This window comes from Notothenia rossii, assembly GCF_949606895.1.
Source record: "Notothenia rossii genome assembly, chromosome: 10".
Lineage (NCBI taxonomy): Eukaryota > Metazoa > Chordata > Actinopteri > Perciformes > Nototheniidae > Notothenia > Notothenia rossii.
In genome coordinates this window covers 48751826-48773770 of record NC_136908.1, presented here as the reverse complement: position 1 = coordinate 48773770, position 21945 = coordinate 48751826, and the positions used below count along the sequence as shown (strand labels likewise).

Sequence of the window (21945 nt, the reverse complement as noted above, 5' to 3'; positions counted from 1 at the left end):
TTCAGAATAAACAGTTGGTGGCAGTAATGTACTAATTGTTTTGGTATCAACTGCTCCATTAAGAAGAATAAATATTTAATAATACATTGTGTCCGATGCCATATTATTGACATTTGTCACTTCTAAGCCATGCAATGCAATATAATAAAACAATCGCTAAACCATAAAACCTGTTTCCAGAGGCAGGAGTCTCGACCACCACACGTCTAAAGCGAGCTCCATTCCTTCTTCTCTAACCTAAATATTCCCATTACAGTCTTTTAAATGACTGAAGGATTATAAATCTCTGGTGGCTCAGAGGCCAGGAATGGTCTGTGTGCAAATATTTTTTTAACCTCAGACCACACAACCCATCAAAAATGAATAAGATCCTGCAGAGGTAGCTGGAAGCAAAAATAATCTACCATAAATTAGAACTCTTTTTAGACCTTCCACCCAACCATTTCACTTCCCGTTTTACATGATGAATCCCTGAGTGGCTCATTAATTCACCTTGTCCAGTGACAGCAAGATTGTGTATTTTAGAAGCTGTGTGAAGCAACATGTCCTCCCTGTGTCAGTTTTATTTCCCAAACCATAGACATGGTGGACTAAAGACTTTAAATTGAACACGTTGTTGGGCTTTTGTATATATAGATCCATATGTGTCCTATAAATGTGTACAGTACATCCTGTGATGTACCTTGACTCTTGGCCAATGCATGCTGGAAATGGCTCCACCCTCCTGAGCCCTACACAGGATAAGGGAATACAGAAAAGAAATGGGAGGATGCACTTGGAATAAGTACTGTATGTTGTTAACCATTTGTTATATCATTTCATATTTTATTTTTTTTCAGTGTAATTTACACATATTTAATTAATGTATTGTTTAATGCTGATTTAATTAAAGCAGCAAAGGTAGCTAAGTCTCAGTTAAATTGATAAAATGAGCAGATCAAATTGAGCAATGGCCCCATTGTACGTACATAGAATGTAGAATCAGACTTATAGTACAGTCTCAATCTTGCAATACCTTTAATTGTGACGTATTTTTAACAGAAGAACTAGTGCTTTAGTTAAAAGACATAATTTTAATATAAGTATAAATGATTGATAATTGGTTGTAAAAAGTGTCCATGGTGCCTAATTGTTACAAGCCATATTTCGGCAATAAAAAAACACATTTTCTAAACATTTTTGATTGGTCATACATGGCGACCTTATTGGACATTTCAACTTGAAAAGCTTTTTATCATAGTTATGTGTCTGAAGCACCTTCACCTAATGAATATGTTTGTTATTTATCGTCAAGATGCCTCACCTTTTCCTCAGTATATTTTACCTGTGCCTCCTCTTGACCTCGTTTGCCAGGAAGCCGCAGCCATCTTTCTTTGAGCGCTGTAGCTACTGTGGCACCATCCAGTGACCAGGTGCAAAAATCATCATTCACATCATCCACAATTAAATGTGATCATTACATCCATCAAAAACGGCTACTTTTTCCATTAGTATTTTTATTTTGTTCAGGACACCTTAGCTGGAGCCCCTGCTCCGGAAAGAAAGAGGAACACCGTTGTTGCTGATATATTAAGTCTGAGCTATGGTAAGTGCTTGTGCCTTTTAAGTAAAACGAGAGGTTTTTTATACAGCATTTATATACAGCGTCTATACATACAACATTCACACCAACATTTTTGCAGTGGGCATGCCGGTCCACATACACCATCCAATTATTCTTGAAAAAGGAAAAAATAAATGACAGGGAAACTAGCGTGAGATACAGACAAGCATCAACAAGGGATTCCACAAAGCATCAGGTTCAAGTTGCAAGAAAAAAAACAAGAGCATGCATATAAATCTTTGGGAATGGCTTCTGTTTAAAACATATATGGTTTATTCTACATTTTTATAAGCTATTTTCACCTTGTTTTTTGTATGAAACAACATACACTAGGAGGAGGAACAAGATAGGAGGTGTGATGAAGAGAAAATGTAAAAACACCCAAAACTAAATCAGCACAAGAAATCACAATGTGATAGAAGACACGGTTGATTTTATCCCTACTTGAATTGAGAACAATACAAATAGAAACTCAAAGTTCTTTCAAGGTAATAATACACTCTGAATGCTATTCCTAGTACACAGGTAATATCTAGTACATTCTAGTATACCAGTTATTAAAGGTATTTTAAAACACAAGTTAACCCCTTGCTGCCTGCTCTACAGGCCAGGTTTCTTAAAATTCATACAATGGCTCAAGGTCAAGAAAGCTGACTTAAAGTAGGTTTTTAAACATTTCCCATTTGGTTAAAAATTACTTTTGTATTTCAATGTATCCGTTAAATGAAAATAAGATGTATGCAAGAACATATTTGCAATGTTAGTGCTTGCCTAGCTGTTTCTATGAATGATGTGCTGTGTGTGAGCGCATCACCATTGTATGCTGGTGTTTGCTGTAAGCCGTGTACTGTTGATCCAACCTTTAAGCTACAATAAAAATGATATGTTGCGTTTAAGTCCACTAAAGTTTTGTGAATTATGGCATTGTCATTTGTTGGGGAGGCAGTGTTGCCGGGGGTCAGTGTTGTGGGGCTCTAGTCAAACATGCATACTTAGAAAACTTTCACACAATCATTTACAAACACACACTTCCTTGCCGAGGTGCGCGGGACGCTCTACTTCTTCCTGTAGTTTCCGAGCTGGATGGCGGAGCGGTCGAAGACGCAGCGGAAGGTGATGGGCTGGACTTCCCAGTAAGGAACGGGGTTGCCGAACAGGCTGATGCCAGAGTACATGGCCTTCTTGTGGTTGAGGCCAGGAGGACAGAAGTCTCCTGTTCCCACAGCTGAAATCTTGTTGGTATGGAGGTAGACCACCTAGAGAAGGGATTTAAATAATGACATCCTTTGGTCACTGAGTAGGAAGTGCATAAAGAAGATAATCACATGTCACCACTGAATAATATAGCTCTATAATGTTTAACTTAAAACTGTGGGAAAACTTCACAATGACTACGATTGATGCTGCTTCACATTGAGAACAAGCAAGCCTACATGTTTTTAAAAATAGAATCACATAAAAAACATATATAAACATGGCTAAAAACAACCAAGCAGCTGTGCATTGTGTTTGCAGCACAGTAGCCTTAATCATGCCGCACTAAAGGGGGGTGAGAAGGATCCTAGAAATAAGAACAAAAGGAGGGAAGTGCCACAAACTCACTGGGGCTGACAATATAATGCTAATTACAGATTCCAAAGGCGTCAGAAGTCCAAAAACAGACAACAATACGATTGAAAAAAGTTATAGCAAAGTAAAATCGCCATCTTAAACAACAGAAATTGTTTAATGTATGCAGAAGATCACAAAAACTTGAAAAACAGTTCCATGTCTAAGAACGCTTAGTCTATTGGCATGTCCTGATATTACAATGTGATATTATAGTTTGGTTTAACATCCTACTTTTAAAAAATGCTGGTTTCGAGTTTCAAGTATTCAGACATTCATATATGAACCCTTTGTCTTTTAGTATTACCTGATATGACTACTTCATTGTCCCAATTGGTAAGGGGGGAATCCAGTTCAGCACAACTTTGTTAGGCCCTACTGTATTTCTCCAAACTATTGTTTTTGACCATAGTTTGGTTAGTTATGTCTGCTGAGAACAATGCAATTAAAACCTCACAAAATAACCACAAAAGATCGTTGACAGGTGTGCAGTATTAGTTCAGCAGTAGTGAATATATTTTCAGAGTCAAAAACAGGAGATTTCCCTTTAAAAGGTTTTATGGGATGGCCATACTAAAGGGCATTGAACCAAGTCTGTTTACACTCCCCCCTACTGTCAAAATCTGTAACAATTTAGTATGATTGGCTACCAACAATTTACCCAAAAAACAAACTAAATGAATCCATGTGACTTTGATTATGAAAGCCTTAGTTGACTTGTAATCGGGCAGTGTGAACCTAAACAAATCAAATGCAAAAAAGCAACAAAGTAAACTCTTCCAGTGTAGTTGAGAGGGGAGAAAATGAGCTGACTGTTTTTATACTGTAATATAATGACACATGTAACTATAGTGCTCGAGCAGAGGTAATTTGCTTGAACTAAATGGTTGTGATACCAATCTTCCTGTGACGCTGTTGTTATTCAAACCATGATTAATAGCAGATATACAAGTACAGTAATTAAAATGCAGTACACACCTGGATGTACTTGTGGTCGGAGAGGCCAGCAGGAACAGTGGTGAGAGCGTTGTTGTCGAGGTGCAGCTCTCGCAGGTGGGGGACGTTAGCAAGAGTGCCATTTTCCACAGAGCTGATCTCATTGTAGCTCAGACCCAGCCTGCGGAAAAAATACGAAAGATGAGACATGGAAAAGTGCTATGTGTAAAAGATCAAGGAACAAAAGGGCGAGTTGAGAAACCAGGAACTTGAAGACTTGAAGGTTTATCATTACTTTGAGAAAAAGATTATTAATTTTCCCCTTTTAGAAGTGTAGTTATGGTCGTTTGTTCTGGAAATGTCATTTTCGAGTCTGAGACCTGAAAAACAGGCTTGGTGCTTAACAGGTTAATGACATGTCTCTGGCTGCCAAAATGATCCCCAAACGGAGGAAATGAAGATAAGGAATTACAGCTGTCATTAAGGCCATTACTTTCCCAGTGTATTTTTTATTATGAGAGAGGGGAAATAAAAACTATCCTCCGCTCATATCCTCTCCAACATCCACACATGCATCAAAGCCCTCATTGTTCAAGAACGGTATACTATCTTTGGCACAATGAGCAGTAATCTTATAAACACAGTGAGTCTACATTTATCTAAGCAAACCAATTATTTTGATTATCCAAAAACTGTGTTTAGCCCTTAAACGTCCCATATCATGGCCATTTCTACTGATAATAATTCCATTGTTGAGGTCTACTAGAATACATTTATATTGTGCAATTTTCCAAACTCACATTGGTGTGTGTATTCACTCTCTGTCCTACACGGCTTTTTGGAGCTCCTGCCCCCACCTCCCTATGAGCCCAGTGGCCGTCTGCGAGACAGCGAGACACAGCAAAACCCAGCCCAAACACACACACACACACGCAGCCTGGCTGGGAGTTTGTGTGTGTGTGCTCACACACAAGCTCCCTGCCTCGCCGCGTCCCGCCGTCTCAGGGAGGAGAAATCGGCGGAGCTGCAGCTGAGAAAAGATTGAGTGTGTGTGTGACCTTAACCTAACGGCTCCGCGGACGTAACGTAGCGGCTCCACGGATTGGTCCATTGGTCCATTTGGACCAATGGGTCCATTTGGGTATGGGCACGTTACTGTACCCAGGAAGAAAACAATGGAAAAAGAGAAATCTCCAACGAGGCGTTCTGGGGCAGCATAGACAGTTGTTTGTTGTTAGAGTTTTACTCCCTTGAGAGGGTTTGTGACTTTGCAGACCGTTTACATGCAGAAAAACCTTCATAACACACAAGGGGACAGGTAATAACCGGAAAAGCATGACATGGGACCTTTACGTTTTTAACAGTAAATCCCTTAAACGGTTATACGAGAACTATTGTTCCATGTGAAGTTCATCTATGACAAGCCCGAGTATGAAAGGATGAGAAAACGAAAAACTGATACCATAAACAGAATAATGGTGCGTTCACACCGGACGCGATGCGAATATTCGCTTCGCTCTAATCGCTCCTATCGCATCGCTCTAGTCTAATGGTGCGTTCACACCGGACGCGATGCGAATATTCGCTTTGCTCTAAATGCTAGAGTTTCACCGCGGCTGCCAGCTGTGTTTACGCCCCCTACACATGGCGGCGTGCGTTGTCGCTTGCCGGCGGGGGCGGCTGAAACTCGACCAACAACCAATCACATGAATCTCCCGCCCCAGACACACAAGCACGCAGTTTGATTGGCTAGAGCTTCTACTGGCATATGATTCGATTGGCTGACGCCTCCGTCGAGGCGTCAAAAGTAGAACATTGCTCTACTTTTGCAGTGAGCACCGCGAGAGAAGCTACGCTTTGCTCCCACAATGCAGTTCGGCGAATCATGACGTCACCCTATTCAAAGTGAATGGGCAGAAGCGTTGAAGCGGCAACGCACGCCGCCGTGTGTAGGGGCCGTTACTCGCATCATTCAAACAAGACGCGCTGGCTCGGGAGCTACAACTACAACAAAATGAACATATTTTACTGTGATTAAATTCTAATACACGTTTCTAAATGATGCCGAAGTAACAACATACTGATAGTGGTTAGTAAAAAACATGGATTAATGCTTGACAAGTCTGCAGACAGACGGCAGGCGAAAAATCTTTTAAAATGCTTGTTTTCTGAATGGAGATTGCGTCGACCAGGCTAAGCTAACGTTGTATATGCTCATCCACACTCATAACAACGGCCTACTCAGACATAAATAAACCAGCGACTGTATTCGCCATGACACAGTCAGTCTGTGGTTTGTACTTGTTTAACTTTTGTCCAGTTTCTGAACAGATATGAGGAGCTGTGATCTCTGTGTGCTAACTGCTAAGAGCTAACGGCTGATGTTTTCCGGTTGAACGTCAGTGACGGCAGGCTGAGATCCTCACCGCTGATTGGCTTCCGCGAGAACGCTAAATACTAAATAGTAACTTTTTTCGGCTACAACCACTTGGTCCTTGACAAGTACTGTATGGTGGATAATGTTGTCAAATTTTAACTCTTAACTTTAAATAGATCTATATCTACTTTTTATGTAATAAAAAGTTTATATAAAAAAGTCAAACAACATGTTAACACAGTATACGTCAGCAGGAGAATATTTGAAAATTAAGGAAAAAAATAAAAGTTGATGAACAATGACATTGGCACTACAGTGACAGCTGTAGTAGTTAAATAATCACATTTTTATAATGAATTAATAATGCTATATATTAAGAGAGAATCATAATTGTTATTACTTGGCCAGGTTCTTCAGGCCCTTGAGGTTGCCAGCGGTCACCTTGGAGATCTTGTTTCCATCCAGGTGGAGCTCAGAGAGAGAGTTGGGCAGACCTGGCAACCCACAAGACAAAGATTAACAAGACAAACAGAGAGATGACTTACAGTAAGTTACATTATGTAGTGACTTTGATGTATAAACAGGAAGTTGGAATTACATTTCAGCTCCAAGGGTTAGGGTTGGGGTTGGGGTTTCAGGTATAATTCAAGCAAACACACCAGATATGTTCCCTCCCCAAGACAGGCTAGTTTTGAATGACCATGCAGTTTTGTTTTGTTTACGTTGAGCCTCTAGTTTTGCTGTGGACTTAAATCCACCATGCATTCTGTTGATATAAGGCTTTTAGTCGACCCTATATGGATACAATTTGTATTACACCAAACTAATTGTGGAAATAAAATTGAACGCTTTACCTTTGGGGATCTCTGTGATTTCGGTGTCTGCAATGCGAATGTAAGAGACCCTCTTCAGGTCAGAAAAAGCATTGGCCTCGATTCCTGCACTCTTCAGAGGATTGGACCCGAGCTCTAAAACAAATGAATAGAAGAAAAACAATTGTGAGCAAAAAGAAGAGAAACAAGAGAGAACAGCTGGAACAGATCACGTCTATGAAGTTTATCCCTCTCCGGGTGTGTTACGGAAACAAAAAGTTGACTCATGAGTAAACAACGTCTTGGGCAACAGAATAGCTTGTCTTTGCAACGCAGCCTTTCTCCACGCCAGATTTCCTGATTGGTCAGGGATTAAAGTTATCTTATCATTGCATTTAATATGATTGAATCCACACTTTAGTTGAGCATTAACAAAATGAAACTGGTAATTTGTGAAACAAAAAGTTAGAGATGAGTTATCAAAGTGACAAGCGTAAAAAAAGAATTGAGGAGGAACACATTTTCTTACAAATCAACACATTAACAGGCTGCCGTGTCATCACTTCCAGACTGCTAGGTGTAAATCTTGTCTCAACATTGAAATGCCATGAGGCAAAATTCTCTTCTGGTCTCTTTCTTTCCAAAACAAAATCAATCAAATGTACTATTCACATGCAAGGATGCACTTGAACAATATACACAAAAAGCACTGTCTAAAATGACTGTTTTTATCCTTCACAGCTTTTAAAGGGCCCAGTGTGCCACCCGAGGGAGATTTTTCACCATTTGACAGGGTACATTGTTTGCCCTGAAATATCTAAAGCACTGTCAAGTATATGTAGAGATGTAATACATTTGAGAATAATCCAAAAACAAATGTTCTGTAGCACGCTGAACAACCCTTAACTTAGGCTAAAAGGGAATCTTGTTTTGATGAAACTACTAGAAACTTGGCAGGGGAGTTTCCTTTTAAATTTAAACACTTGGTTCTATCTATGTAAATATTTCCACCACTTTCACTGAAGTGTATACGTGCTTAAAATCACAGACATACATCTGGGAATGTGACCAGCTGCTGAAGAATAACACTCTCACCTCTTGAAACGGTTTGCTATCCAAATAAATATCTGCAAAAATAATATTGTTTTTCTCATACCCATCACGATGACATGGGACATGCCCTGGAAGGTAGCCTTTTTGATCTTGGAGATCTCGTTCTCGTGGATGCGCAGCTCCTGCAGGCTCTTGGGCATGTTGGCGGGCATTTCCTTCAGGATGTTCTTAGACAGGTAGAGACGCTGCAGCTTGTGCAGAGGACTGAAAGCCTTGGGGTGGATGGTGCTGATTTTGTTGTTCACCAGGATCAGAGCCTTTAGGGAAGAAAACCAGGGCGATTAGATTCTAGTATATCTTTTTATTCTTGCTGCTTGGGGTTGTTGAGTTTTACCACTATCTCCAAAACTCTCCAGGGGAGTACAAACACTCTGGAATTTAAAAGGATGTTTTCAGTCTGTTCCTTGTTTGAATTCACAATGTTTACTGTTCCATTGTTATGGAATGTGAACTGCATTTCGAAACGTTACACTTAAACGGCTTTTGATGTTTTGTCTTTTACTCAGAAACATTTCCTACTGCAAATGCACCGTGGGTCTGTAAAATATTCTGCAAAAAATGACATTTTGAGCTAAGCTGCTGTCCTAAGATTGAGGGTCGAGTTCAAGTCGACTCCAGAGTTATCCCTAAAGCATTTTCAGAGGACTCTCACTCCTGCTGAAAAGCAGACACGAGGAAATGTGAAGTATGTGGTCCCTTCCCTTGAGAGGCCAGTTACATTACAGAGGAAACAGCCCTGGCCGTCAGACGGAGGTATTTATTGCAAGCAGGAAATCTCCTGAAGTTTGGAGGCGTTATGGTGTAAGGCCAACGGGTGAATAGTTTCCATGCACCTGGTGACTGGGGGAGTGGAGGATATATGGAGGAGACGGAAAATAATTTGGGATGGGATTGGGAGGTTAAGTGCAGTCCATGTTTGTGAAATGAGCAATTGTTCCGGAAATATTTGACGACACGGTACACAAAACTGTTATTATGTAGTAAGAAATAAGTGGTGCCAGGCATTTCGAGAATAAAGTTGAAATGCAGAGAATAAAGTTAAACTGTTCAGTAAATGTATAATAAATGAATCTTGTGTAAAAGTTGGATGTTTGACATTTGACTCTACTCCCACATTTCAACTTTTTTCTCATGATGACAAAATCGGACATCATCAATCTGTTTTATTTCCCATTAGGCTTTGCCCTTTTACTCTTCCGTTAAGAACAACCTAATAAATTAATAATGACACATGTTTCCTCATGGGGATCATGAAGGTTAATATTGATAAAGGGTTGCAGTTTGGTTCAAGGTTACATACAAAAACCATTACATAACATTTGGACTGATACACAGACAGGAAGCTCTGCATGACAGTTCTCTTACATGTAGTCCTTTGAGGTTCTTGAAGTCATTCTCCTTGATCTCAGTGATCTTGTTGTTCTGAAGGTCCAGCATGGTGGTGTCAGCTGGGATGTCCTCAGGGATGGCCTTCAGACCTGATGGTGAATATATTTACAGACATCAGAATGATTGAGAATGGAAAACTAAACTTGAGGTTTGTTGGTGACTTCACTCTGATTTCAACATAAAATGGATACTAAACAGCTACCTACTCATCTTTATGATCATGATTAGAGTATTTAGTGCTCCGTTTCATCAGTTGTAGAGTATTACCGAAATACTAGGGACGTATAGATCTGTAAATCATGTCCATTGTATATTAAAGGGTCTATGTATATTTCATTTTCAATGTTTTAATTTGAGAATTGACACAATGTTCTGCCAAAGTTGGACCAGTTTCAGAGATTCATTTGAGAGATAGCTCTTATAGATTTTCACATTAGTTTGAAATGAAAAGTTGTTGATTTTAAATATTTCGTGCACAAATAAATAACACAAATACCATTCAAGAAAAAATCTGATGAAATTCTTTGAGTGAGAGATTAGTTTTTGGCCTAAATCTGAGCAAAAACTAACTACCAAAGTTTCTTTCTGAACTTTACCTTAATTGTTGCTAATTAAATTATACATATTTAATGCTTTGTTTAAGTACTTTCTTACTTTTCTGGAACTTAACGCCCTTAGAGAATAAGAAACCTGGATGAGCAGAAAAATAGTTACTGAGTTCACAGTAGCGACACTTTGAAATAAGAAAGTCTGCTTTGTCAACGTAGCGTGCTCCATAAAATCTCGGGAGTCTAGGAAAGAATGGGTTTTATAATGACATTCCAAAGGGACCAAATAAGTATTTGATGTGCTCTAAGGCACAGATGGTGGAAATGGACCTTAAAACACATTTCCTTTGGAGTAAGTACGCGACTGCATACCTGGACACTGAGGTCACGTCGAATCGTTTAGCTTGGACTTTATCGCGTAACGTCATGGCTAATGTGATGCAGAAAATGGCATCTGTAGTGAAGCCTGTTTGGTTGAGTGGATCGCTTTTAGAAAACATTGAAAGAAGACAGCTGGGAGTCACGGTGAATGGTCGTCTGCATCCGTGGTAACCCAAAAAATACACAGAGATTCATAATGGGCAGTTTACATTTCAGAGGAATAGGCGTAGAATAAACTGTTTAACAAAGAAGCTTACTTGTTCATCTCCAGTCCACATACGTACGTCTGGAGTCATTTTGTCTTAAAAGCTTGTGAAGACTTCTGCTCAGTCACCCAAACAGTACCTTCAGCTACGTTTGCTTTTCTGTCAGCCTTTCCAACTCGGCAGTAGATGACCCACAAACCATCACAGCTGTTTGTGGTCACCGCCATTATTGTAGCACCACACTGCCTACCTCTATACTTGCACACACTTTGTTTTCTATTGTTCCTCTCAAAGTAAGACTCAGCTTTTGATGCTCACATTTTCTTTGACTTTTCACCCGTTCTTTATCTGTATCTTGCGAACACCAAAAAGAATACAATTATTTTCGAAATGACATTCCAACATCAACTAACCCTAACCCTAACCCTAGCCCTGACCTACTCCCACCTACAGTTGTACTTCTAATACAAACCCTTGGTTATATAACACATACACAAATAACACTCTAACAACAATGAAATGAGCTGACTAGTGCAAATACATATTGTTGAGTGTCATGTCTCGGTCAGCATCTCACTTTTCAGCTGATAGCCACTTGGCTCGTGACCTTAAGTCTGGCACTAATTACTATAGTCACTATGAATCACTCTATTTGAAAAAAGGTGATTAGGAAATCAAGTGATGATTGCTTTGGGCTGTACTTATTTAGCCATCTTGGAAACTTTTCTAGCCTTAACGACAATGTTTATATAATGTCCTCTTCTTGTCTGGCGCTGTGTCCGGGAAAGACGAGTTAATGGCTGCATCACCAATGGCCTGCTTGCCTCATGGGATACGAGTACGTTTTGATTTATTACTACACATCTTCCATTATCACTCTTAAATCATGAGGCTGTTGATTGTGCCATTTGGTAAGTTTAAGACAACTGACATTAAGCAGTTGTGCCTGTCTGTGTATAATTAAAACGTCTTTCTAACAGAGTTGGCAAATATAAGCAAATCGGAACCTGAGACTACATTTTCTACCCTGAATGTTTTAGCTGTCATACTGCCAGATGCAAACTAACTAACTAAAATCTACAAAGGCGAGAGGGTGCGTTGGGATGGTGAGCAGACGCTTCTGTCTTGCCCAGGCCTGTGTGTGTGTGCCCTAATATATACATATAACTTTGAATCCTGTGCGAGTGTGTGTGTTTGCGTGCGGGCCAGCAGGTCTGGGGAACAGATGCAGGCACGAAGCCAACAACGACGATGCATGAGTTGAGAATAAAGCTCTGTGGAGAAAGTGCTGCTGCTGACAGGGGCCCGCTGGAGGACTGATGTAATGGAACCGGCCTTTTCCTTAACATCACTCTCTCCAACTGTCTGTCGCTCTGACTGTTGCGCCACCTGCCTAACTGAGTTTAACAGTCTCAACCCCGGCCCTTTTAGGCCTATTAATCCAGAAGGTTATGAGCTGGTTATGTCTGTCTACTCCTCTTTTTAGTTTGTTCATTTATCCATCTGTGTCACTCCCTCTTGTCCTTCATCTGCCTCCTTAAAGTCTGTGGCCCATCCTTTCCAAATTAAAGCAGAGCCAAAAGACACAACTGCAAAGCGAAGCACTTTTATACAATAATAAATGAGGTAAGGGACTTTTCTATGACAAAGTGTATAAGATGACTCAAGCTGAAGACAAACAGAGTGTATAAGCCCCAAACAACAAAGATGACATTGAAGTAAATTGTTGTGATTGCGCTGAATTAAAAAGCCAACAAAGTCATTGTAGAGTTTCAACCTTGGTGAGCAAGTTTTACATTGGGAAATAAGCTTGTTAAAATTGGGGACTGTTCGGGACTTTCCAAATCCCCAATCTAACCTTCAATCACCAACAATGTTTAAAAAACTGTTTGGGCAAAAATGGGCAAATAATGTAATTGTTACAGGAAGTGAAATGTCTCACACCATCTGTTAGCATTTAAGTTGTCAACATCGGAGTCATGTTCTCTGGAGGACTTTGCAATTATGCGTGACATAACATACCTCCGGAATGATCCTGTGGCTTTGGGTGGACGGTGGAGCGATTTGCTATTTTTAAAACATTAATGTCACTCTGAATTATAAAAGTAAAACACAACTACTGCAGACACTGGTCTGACCTCATCCCATCCCATCCATTTAAGAGAGCTCATTGAAATCTTAATTGGAAATGGATGTGAAAAAGAAGGTTGTTGCATTTCTCAACCATTATTTAAATAAAGTCACATAAGCTGTGTTTCCATTCAATTGTCAAGCTAAATCTAGGCCTGCTTTAGACAAGAAACTGGAAGAAGGAGTGTTGAGAAAATAGACTTGGCTGAAGGGCTATAAGGGGCTACGATTGATCAAGATGACTGATGTTTTGGAAAACACACAACCGTATGAACCTTCAGTTGGGGGTCCCGTTTCTTACCGAGGTCAGAGCACTGGATCACTCGCAGATGGCACTGGCATCTGAAGGGGCACTTTGGTCCTTCTGGCGAGGCACGGACTGAAGGACCCTCATTAGAGACATCTGTTATCTCAGGCAGACCTGATCCCGCCTCGTCCTCCATCATGAAGTCTAAAAAGCCGGACTGGCGGAAGGGCAGGGCCCAGCAGGCGGTGACCAGGAGCAGAGAGAGACAGGCCGACCTCATGGCGCTGCGTGCAGGGAGCCTGAGAACGAGAGCACAAAGTTCAAAGGTCTGGGTGGATACACTTTCAATCTAGTCTGTCTATGGTTAGTTTGGAAAATACGATACTCTTCTTAACTGTTTGTTTCTCATTTATTGTTAAAGAAGAGGTTATCATTTTACTGGGCAGAGAGAAGGAGGACATTTATTGAAGTCCATAGAAGCAAAGGGCAGAGGTGAGAGGTGGAGGGCTGAGGTCTGGAAGGTTAAGCACTTGGGTGCAACAATTTTGTGAGGGTGGTCAAATAAGCGATTTAACTGGTCCTCTTAAGGCAAAGCAGATTAAGCGTGGGTTAGCGCAAACCAAAATGAGATAATTACACAATATTACTCTGTCCACAGGGACAAGCCCTAGAAGCACCAAATGAAAGTTAGTAAGAAATAGAAAGCAAACCAAAAAGATCTGTTTCACAAAGTAATATGGTCTGGGTTAAATTCTGGTCATGCCCATACCTATGGATAATGCCAATTGTTTTGAACTGTTATGTTATATTTCTGTATTCATCCCTCACTTTAAACTCTTTCAATCTTTTATAAAATTCATTGTATTTAATAGCTACCAACTTATCTTGACACCATAATACAATTTGTGAATGTCACTTCCTTTGGCAAAGGACATAGAAACCACACTGACTGATACATAACATCTGCATTGGCTGCCACTGTACACCACTGTGCTCCATTTTCTATCCAAAAGCAATGAATCACAGTAGTCATTTATTTTCCATTAAAGTCCTTAGCTTCTATTCTGCTAGTGGAGCCACTGGGAGAGTCCTGCTTCCTTTACATGTATGCTGTCTCCTATTTCTTAACAAAGCCACAGACCAGTTGATACATCCACACACCCTCTGAAACTCAGTGTAGAGATCCACAAAACTCCCTGACCTTACACACACACACACACACACACACACACACACACACACACACACACACACACACACACACATACACACACACACACACACACACACACACACACACACACACACACACACACACACACACACACACACACACACACACACACACACACACACACACACACACACACACACACACACACACACACACACACACACACACACACACACACACACACACACACACACACACACACACAGAGACACAAGCGCAGCGTCTTAAAGACCCAGCAATCTGCTTGTCATACGTTTAGCCAAATTTGATTTCCCTCTTGGTGCCACAATAATTGAAGGGCGGACTTTACCCGCAGCTGCTAACAAATGATTTGGGAGAATCCGGTCTGCAACAGGCCTTGACCTGAAAATCATAACCAAGATGATGAAACTGATCCAAAACCGTTAGTTGGCCAGAGCTGAAAGAGACTCTGGGCATGTTTATAAGGACTGTGTGCATGGGTGAAAAGCTTGTGCTATTTTTGTATCCCTTTCTGTCATTTGAGCTAATATCTGCATATTTATCGGTGTGATTAAAGCAAACATATTTGGTTTTTAAGTGCATGAAATCAAGTGCACAAGTTCTGTGTGCATCTTTATATGTGTAAACTGTAGGAATGAGTAAAACTAATACATGTTAAGGGTTAAATATTTTTAAAAGTGTTCCAAAGTGTGTGTCTTTCGGGGGGAAAGCAAGAGAAAGAGATGTGCTGATGCAGTATATATTCAGGTTAGGGTCACATAGGGTCATGGGATCATGGCTCAGAGGGACTCTCTACACAGGCTGTAATAATAGTTCCTTTCCACAAAACAGCCACCACGTTGACACACTGTACAGCTCAGTCTAGTGGTTACAGTGCTTGCATACAGTATGACAAAGCCTGGAATCACTTCCATTCAGAGGGGAGTTGTGTTGGATGGGATATCTCTGCCTCTTAATGTTTCTTTTTTCTACTCTTGTTCTGTTGCTATGAAGCGGAAAAAATAAAAAATCATTCAAAAAGGTGATTTCACAAGTCGGCACTAAGAGCCCAGAGTTGTGTCAGACAGTGTTTGAAGTGTAGATACAGTTTTCCATGCAAGCTTTAGCCAATTTATCCCATTTGGGAACATGAAGTACTTAGGGGGCGTTGAAACAAAGCTCCGGTCTGAACATACTGTAGACCCAGAGTACACGTTGTTCCAGTCTTCAGCAGACTGAGTAATCTTGGCTGTGTCAGGCTCTCTTATCGAAGCGCAGCCGAAAGCTCAATCAAACAAAAACCTTGTCTGCAGACTTGGCAGTCAACGTTATGGATTAAGGAATGCAAAACAATCCTGGGTAAAAAAGTGACTGTATATCCCTTTGATGGGTTGTTGTATCCTGCTTGGTTGCCAGATTAGTTTATTTTATAGTATAATACATTAATTGCCAATTCTGGAAAGTATTTGAAATCAGTGTATCTCTTCTGATAAAAGTTACTAATATGAACTCTTCACATCTGGCACATCTTGCAGGTTGGAACATTCAGAATTATCTTCAAAGACGGGGTACCAGCTCTGCTTAAAGGAAGAGTAATGCACATAATATACCAGAGGTCTCACCCCTGGGTACTGAACCTTATCTCCCTGCTTTGACCAATGGCCAAAAGCACATAAATATGTACACGCACATGTGCATTTTCAAATGACCCTCCATGTGTGCTGCCATCAATCCATCAACCTCTGTCCATAAATGCTTCAGCCACTTTTAATGTGACCCAGACAGGCAAAAGGATAACCGAACGAGAGTGATCTCAAGCTAAGCTCTATGGGCATTTAATGACTGCAGAATTACTGCAAAAACAAGAATTACTGCTACTCTGTGAGTCATAATCAGGACCAGGCCTTGTTCGTGATGAGATTAAAGCCAGACTCAGGGAAAGGGAGTATATGGGAAAAAAATGTTGGACAATATCTAACAATTTGTGAACACATCTTCAGAATAAACTATAGATGGTATTCATATAATTGAGTTAAGGGATTTAGAATTTGGGGATTGAGGGAATTGCTATGTATGAACATAAGAGTTGTGAATGAATTGGTACACGGTCAACCAAGGCGTGCCTGTAAACATGAAGGTCACTCTAATTCCAAACAGAGAACAAGGAGTTATGGTCAAATTAAATTTTCTTTTCAAAACCTGAATTTCAAGGCCTTTAGCAGCTTTCACCTCTATGCATGAGACAACCTGCTGTGCCTAGGGCGTTGGATCTTTCATTTCACACACACCACACCTGGCCCTGCGGGACGGCCTGCTTTAAAATGATGCCCCCCTACCCCAGAAACACACATATATACACACCTAAAGAATCTACTGAGCACAAGACTCCTCACACCTGTGTCTGTGTGTGAGCATGCTAAAGCGAGGGCTGCCAACTCAGCATGCTGGGACATGACTTGACCTTGCTACACACTTCATCTCTCCAGGATCAGCACTTATAATCCCCTTGAAGAAGATGTCTTTGAAATCGATAAGGGGAATACCTTTTATCCCATAACAGAGCAATCCTTATGCAAAGCTGGAAGTCTAACATTGATGTTACAATTGTTGTGCCCTGCAGCCTAGAATAAACATGATCTGACTTTTTGTTACCATTTCCTACATTTTACATATTGAGATGAAACTTTAATATATTTGTATTTATGTTCACCCTGTAAAGATTTAAAATGTGGTTTTACTATTTGGGTATAGGGTATTACAAGTCTATCATTCTAAAGTCTCCAAAGTTCTTTATGAAATGAGCATCACATTAAGGTACGACCATATGACACCTTACAAGATGGAAATGGGACAGGCTTTATTCAAAAGAACTGGGCTGACAACAATCAGTGCACATGTAGCAGGAACACTGCATTCCCACTAATGACTAAATAAACATGCAGAAGAATACATCTTCATCTTTTATTTTAGTCTAATTCTGAATAAGGCTGTGGTGACTTGAAACAGGATTTGTAGTATTTTGAAAGGTCTTCAAATGGTCAGCCGATGCCTGTTGAAGCACTGCACGTGGAACTATGGTGGATATAGAAAATATGTATCAAAAAGTTAAAAGCACTAGCAGCCGTGAGAAGGTTTAGTCTGTATTTTCAAAAGATTTACAATCTACCACATCCCAGAAAAGGATGTGTGGTAAATGCAACACGAACCATCTCTATCTTCTTCTCTCGCGTCACTGAAACCTGCCATTCATCATCCCAAGTCGGACCAAGAACAAAAATGGGCGGAGGTTGACATTTCCTGTGGTGTCGGCGACCTTGTCAATTCTCCCGTGTCTCTCTTTTGTCTCATCCCTTCTCTCCACTTTCCCCCATGTCTGGCCCCAGCATTACTAATGATTTCCAGACAGGAAGCAGGGCTCGCATGAGGGAGTAAAGTAATTTTCCCTCCATTGCTTTGTCACTTCTCCTCTGTCACTGCCTTCCATTGAAACTATCGAGCTTAGAAAATGAATGAGATATCCGCACAACGTTTACCATATCAACACTCAAACTTCTGAAGCATGAAAGAAAGAGACTTGAGCATGGGATGTTTTGATTTTAACAACTAGAAGAAAAATAAAGCAGGCACCAACTCCATCCTGGACTCCCTTCTCCACTTCATCCCTTCCTCTCCAACTCTGGCCTGAGTCTGCTTCTGCTCAGTGTCTTTCAGCAATGAATCACTGAAAGGTATTTACAAGGCCACAGGACGTTTAAAACACGTTTGGCCCTGTTAACCCATCAGCACATAAATATGAGTTCTCCTCCCACACAGTTACACACCAACGCCTGATCAATATTCATGTAGAAATGTAAAAAAGGGAGTTCACGAGCCCTTCTTTTGGCAGTGGTGTGAGGAGTCAGTGGTCTTTCTTCTTAAACGAATGTCTGATATATCAGGGGATTTTATAAGCGAGAACATGTGTATCTGAAAATATGCAAAGACACGGCCAACAAACAATTTCAGAGCCAAAGCATTTTTGTAATCGGAGTGAGAGGCCAAATTAATCTTGTCTGGAAAATAGCCATCCAAGCTCCCATGTATGTTTGCATTGGATGTTCTTGGCTTCAACAATGCCCAAGACACTACCATCAGTAACATTTCTTCATGCAGAACAAATAGTGTCAGAGCCATAACTACTATTGAAGGATCATTTAAGGGTCTCTAAAGCATTCTTGTTTTTTGGAGCCATGGCATGAGAAAGCCAGTGAGTGGTTTAACCACATTTCATCTGTTCCATGAGAAGAGCTGTCGGCCTGCCATCAACCTCAGTCCCATTATCAACAGTCTGCGCTGCACAGACGTGGACCAACTGCCCAACCTTTCTTCTCTTTCCATCTCCTACTCCCTTTCTGTGCTCTTTTCCTTCCTTCCCCGAGCTTATGGTATTTTCTTTCCCTGTCTGACCTTTAAACCTTTGGCCAGAAAGATTGACATGTGGAACTTTCTGTTATTCCAGTGAGCAATGGGGGGGAAAGCCTTCATGGCTGATGTCCATTCAATTCCATTGTTCTTCTTGACCCAGAGAGTTGAAATCCAGATGGAAAAAAATGCAGCCTTGAGAGCAAATCTGGGCCTTGTCTCCTTCCAACCTTCTTTTCACTCATTTCTGGTTTAAATGTTAAACATCAGTTCAGCTTAGAAGTATAAACTACTGAAGTACTTTCATTGTTCTGAGTTTATTTCAGAACTGTGTTTATGCCTTCATGTAGTCTGTATTTTATTATAAATCCCACTTTTGAATTCTAGTTTGTTTGTCTCACTTTTTCCCTTGTTCAGTTTCACTCCACTCAATTCAGAGCAGCTGAGCCTTATTAGGTTTTTTCCCTTCTGGCAAAGAGGATGTAATGAGTTAGCTAAGAGTTGTGTGGTGGCTTGCCGGGAAACCTTCAGTCCTCCCTTTGATAGAGGAAGCTGTACCATTATGGGATTAATGGAACCGTGCGTTGCCAGGTACAGCTTTTTTTCTTTTGCCTCTTCAAAGCCTCTCACTTTATGTTGCCCCTAGCAATTTAGTTCCTGTTCTGCTCCTGTGAAAAACCCAGCAGCCGACACCACGGTGGGCAGCTTGACTTTGAGAACAAACAGGGCCGCAGAGCAGACAGATAAGAGATTAGGGTTAGAACCGTCTGGTTGCATTCTCAAGTGAACTGCTGAAACGGAAAGTGTGAGAAGCAGGAAAAACTACTTTTTCCAAATCAATGTCCTGACAAGCAATTATGAGCTGAATAAACACAAATAAATCCTCATTGTTGTTTTAGTTTCTTTCCCCCTCATTTGTTTGTAGACTGCACGACTGCCAGAGGGAAAGAAAAAAAGGGAGGAAAAGAACGAAAGAAAGCTAAACAAAGAGAAAGGGAACAAATAAATGCAACAAAAGTATTTTCCAAACTTCCAACTAAAGTCTTCTCTTTAGAATCTTAATTGTATGCATTCCTCTCATTCAAACCCTTGTCTTTATGTCAGCAATACAAATCAGAGTGCCATGTTTAAAACAGCACACAAAACTATGCACTTCCATATGGGTTGCATCCAAACAATCAACCAACACTGTGTCCAAATGCTTTTAATAAAAAGCAACAAAGTTAGAAATGCTATGTGAATAAATGCTAAACACACCATATGGCACTTAATGTTGAATGCCTTGCAGGTTAACGACGGGCCAGGATAATACGTTTTTTGGCAGAGAAGTGAGGTACCAGCATCAACTGCACTACCACACCCCCTTCCCTATAGCCACTGCTCTTTTCACTGAGCTGTATGCAGATTGGACTGGAAATGATTAAAGGTCTCTCATCTCAAAGCCAAGAGAGCTGTGGGAACAAGACCTGGCAACATATACGTAATATACATACATGAGTTTATGAAGAGGTGGAACAAACATACTCAATCCCAGTTTAACAAACTACACAAATAGAAAAAGGCGGATTCTTATCTACACAAACATAAATCATAAAACATATCATCAGCAAACAGTCTGACTTTTGAATCAGGAATACTAGACTTTGTCATCAAAAAGGTCACCTTACAGCACAATTATCTTAAGACTATTCTAAATCTCTTTTTAAAAAAAACTAATTTCACCCACTTGTACTCATACTTTCTTCTTATGTCAGAGATAAAGCAGTTACATACCTGTTCTCAGTTGAAGTAAGGCAAAGATAGTTTAAGTGCGAGATGAGCCTGACTCCCAAAAATCCAGTCGAGTGGGGGGATGAGACTGTGAAGTGGCTGCGAGGGCCTATGGGGTAATTGGACTCAGTGCGCGTGCAGCCAAGATCAAGCAGGTGTGCTCTGTCACAACAAGGGGAGGAGAGAGAGGGGGAGAGAGACAGAGGAGTGAGAGGGGAGAGAGATAGAAGGAGGGAGGGTCCGACCGCCAAGCTCCTCTGAGGACAGAAACAATTGGTGGAGAACTTCCCTGGTTCTTGCTGTGTGCTCCAAAAACAGCTGGAAATGGAGAACGAGGGAGAAAAAGAGAGAGAGAGAGAGAGAGGGCAGGAGAAGGGAGACAGGGCGAGGGAAAAAGAAGAAAGAAGGAAGGAGCCGAAGAGAAAGAGGCAGAGAGACGGAGTTTAAAGCAATAAGCAGTGATTCGCCTGGCAGCCACCCTCACTGTGACATCTGGTAATGATAGGTCCTGTGTGGAGCTTAGCAGAGAACGCTGCACACAAACTCTTTCTTTCACACTCTGTCATTCATCCTCATTCAACCTCTTTACTGACTACCCCCGGGGGAAAAAACAAAGACAACACACAAACACAAACTTTTTTCAAATCTATTGAGAGTGGCGCTTCCTTCCAGGAAGCCTCAATCTCAGTTTTAACCCCTTTCCCCAAATCCTGATTAGGTGTTCTCTTGGAATGTATTGCCCAAAACAGACAATTAGGCACTTTTGGGGACTTTGTGGGAGGTAGAAGGCTTCATTCTCAGTCCTCTTTTCTTCAACACTATCAACAGAACATTGCTATTGGAAAATGTGCATGGCAACTATTATGTTTAATGTTAGGGAAAGATTGTTGTTTTGGTTAATGAGTCTACAACCAAACTAGCGGCTCTGTGAGGCTGCTCAGTGTTGCTAATGTCAGTATGCTAACATGCTCACAATGACAATGCTAACATGCTGATGTTAACTATTTTAGTTTGTTCATTTCTAAATACCATGAACAAAGCACATCTGTTGTTGATGAGATTGTCATCAGTTCTGCAGCTATTTAATCAGAAACCAAAGTACTGGACAATTAAACATTGTAATGATAGCCCTAAATGAAAAGTCAGGTAGTATTAAAAGTTATTCAAATTCAGTTGGCCAGGAAATTATGTACCTATTTTCTTTGGAATCCATCCAATAAATGTACAGA

At 40.7% G+C, this 21945-nt stretch overlaps 1 protein-coding gene across 1 annotated transcript; it reads right to left on the bottom strand.

Annotated features, from left to right (window-relative positions):
• Nucleotides 1-2019: 2019 nt before the first annotated feature.
• dcn (decorin) lies at nt 2020-20853 on the bottom strand. The gene is made up of 8 exons (XM_079654343.1): nt 20720-20853; nt 13405-13649; nt 9815-9927; nt 8493-8706; nt 7379-7492; nt 6925-7018; nt 4190-4328; nt 2020-2859 (listed from the first exon to the last, which is right to left on the bottom strand). Exons 2-8 carry the CDS (start codon nt 13628-13630, stop codon nt 2659-2661), a joined length of 1101 nt encoding a protein of 366 aa, XP_079510469.1. The 5' UTR covers nt 13631-13649; nt 20720-20853; the 3' UTR covers nt 2020-2658.
• Nucleotides 20854-21945: the final 1092 nt, after the last annotated feature.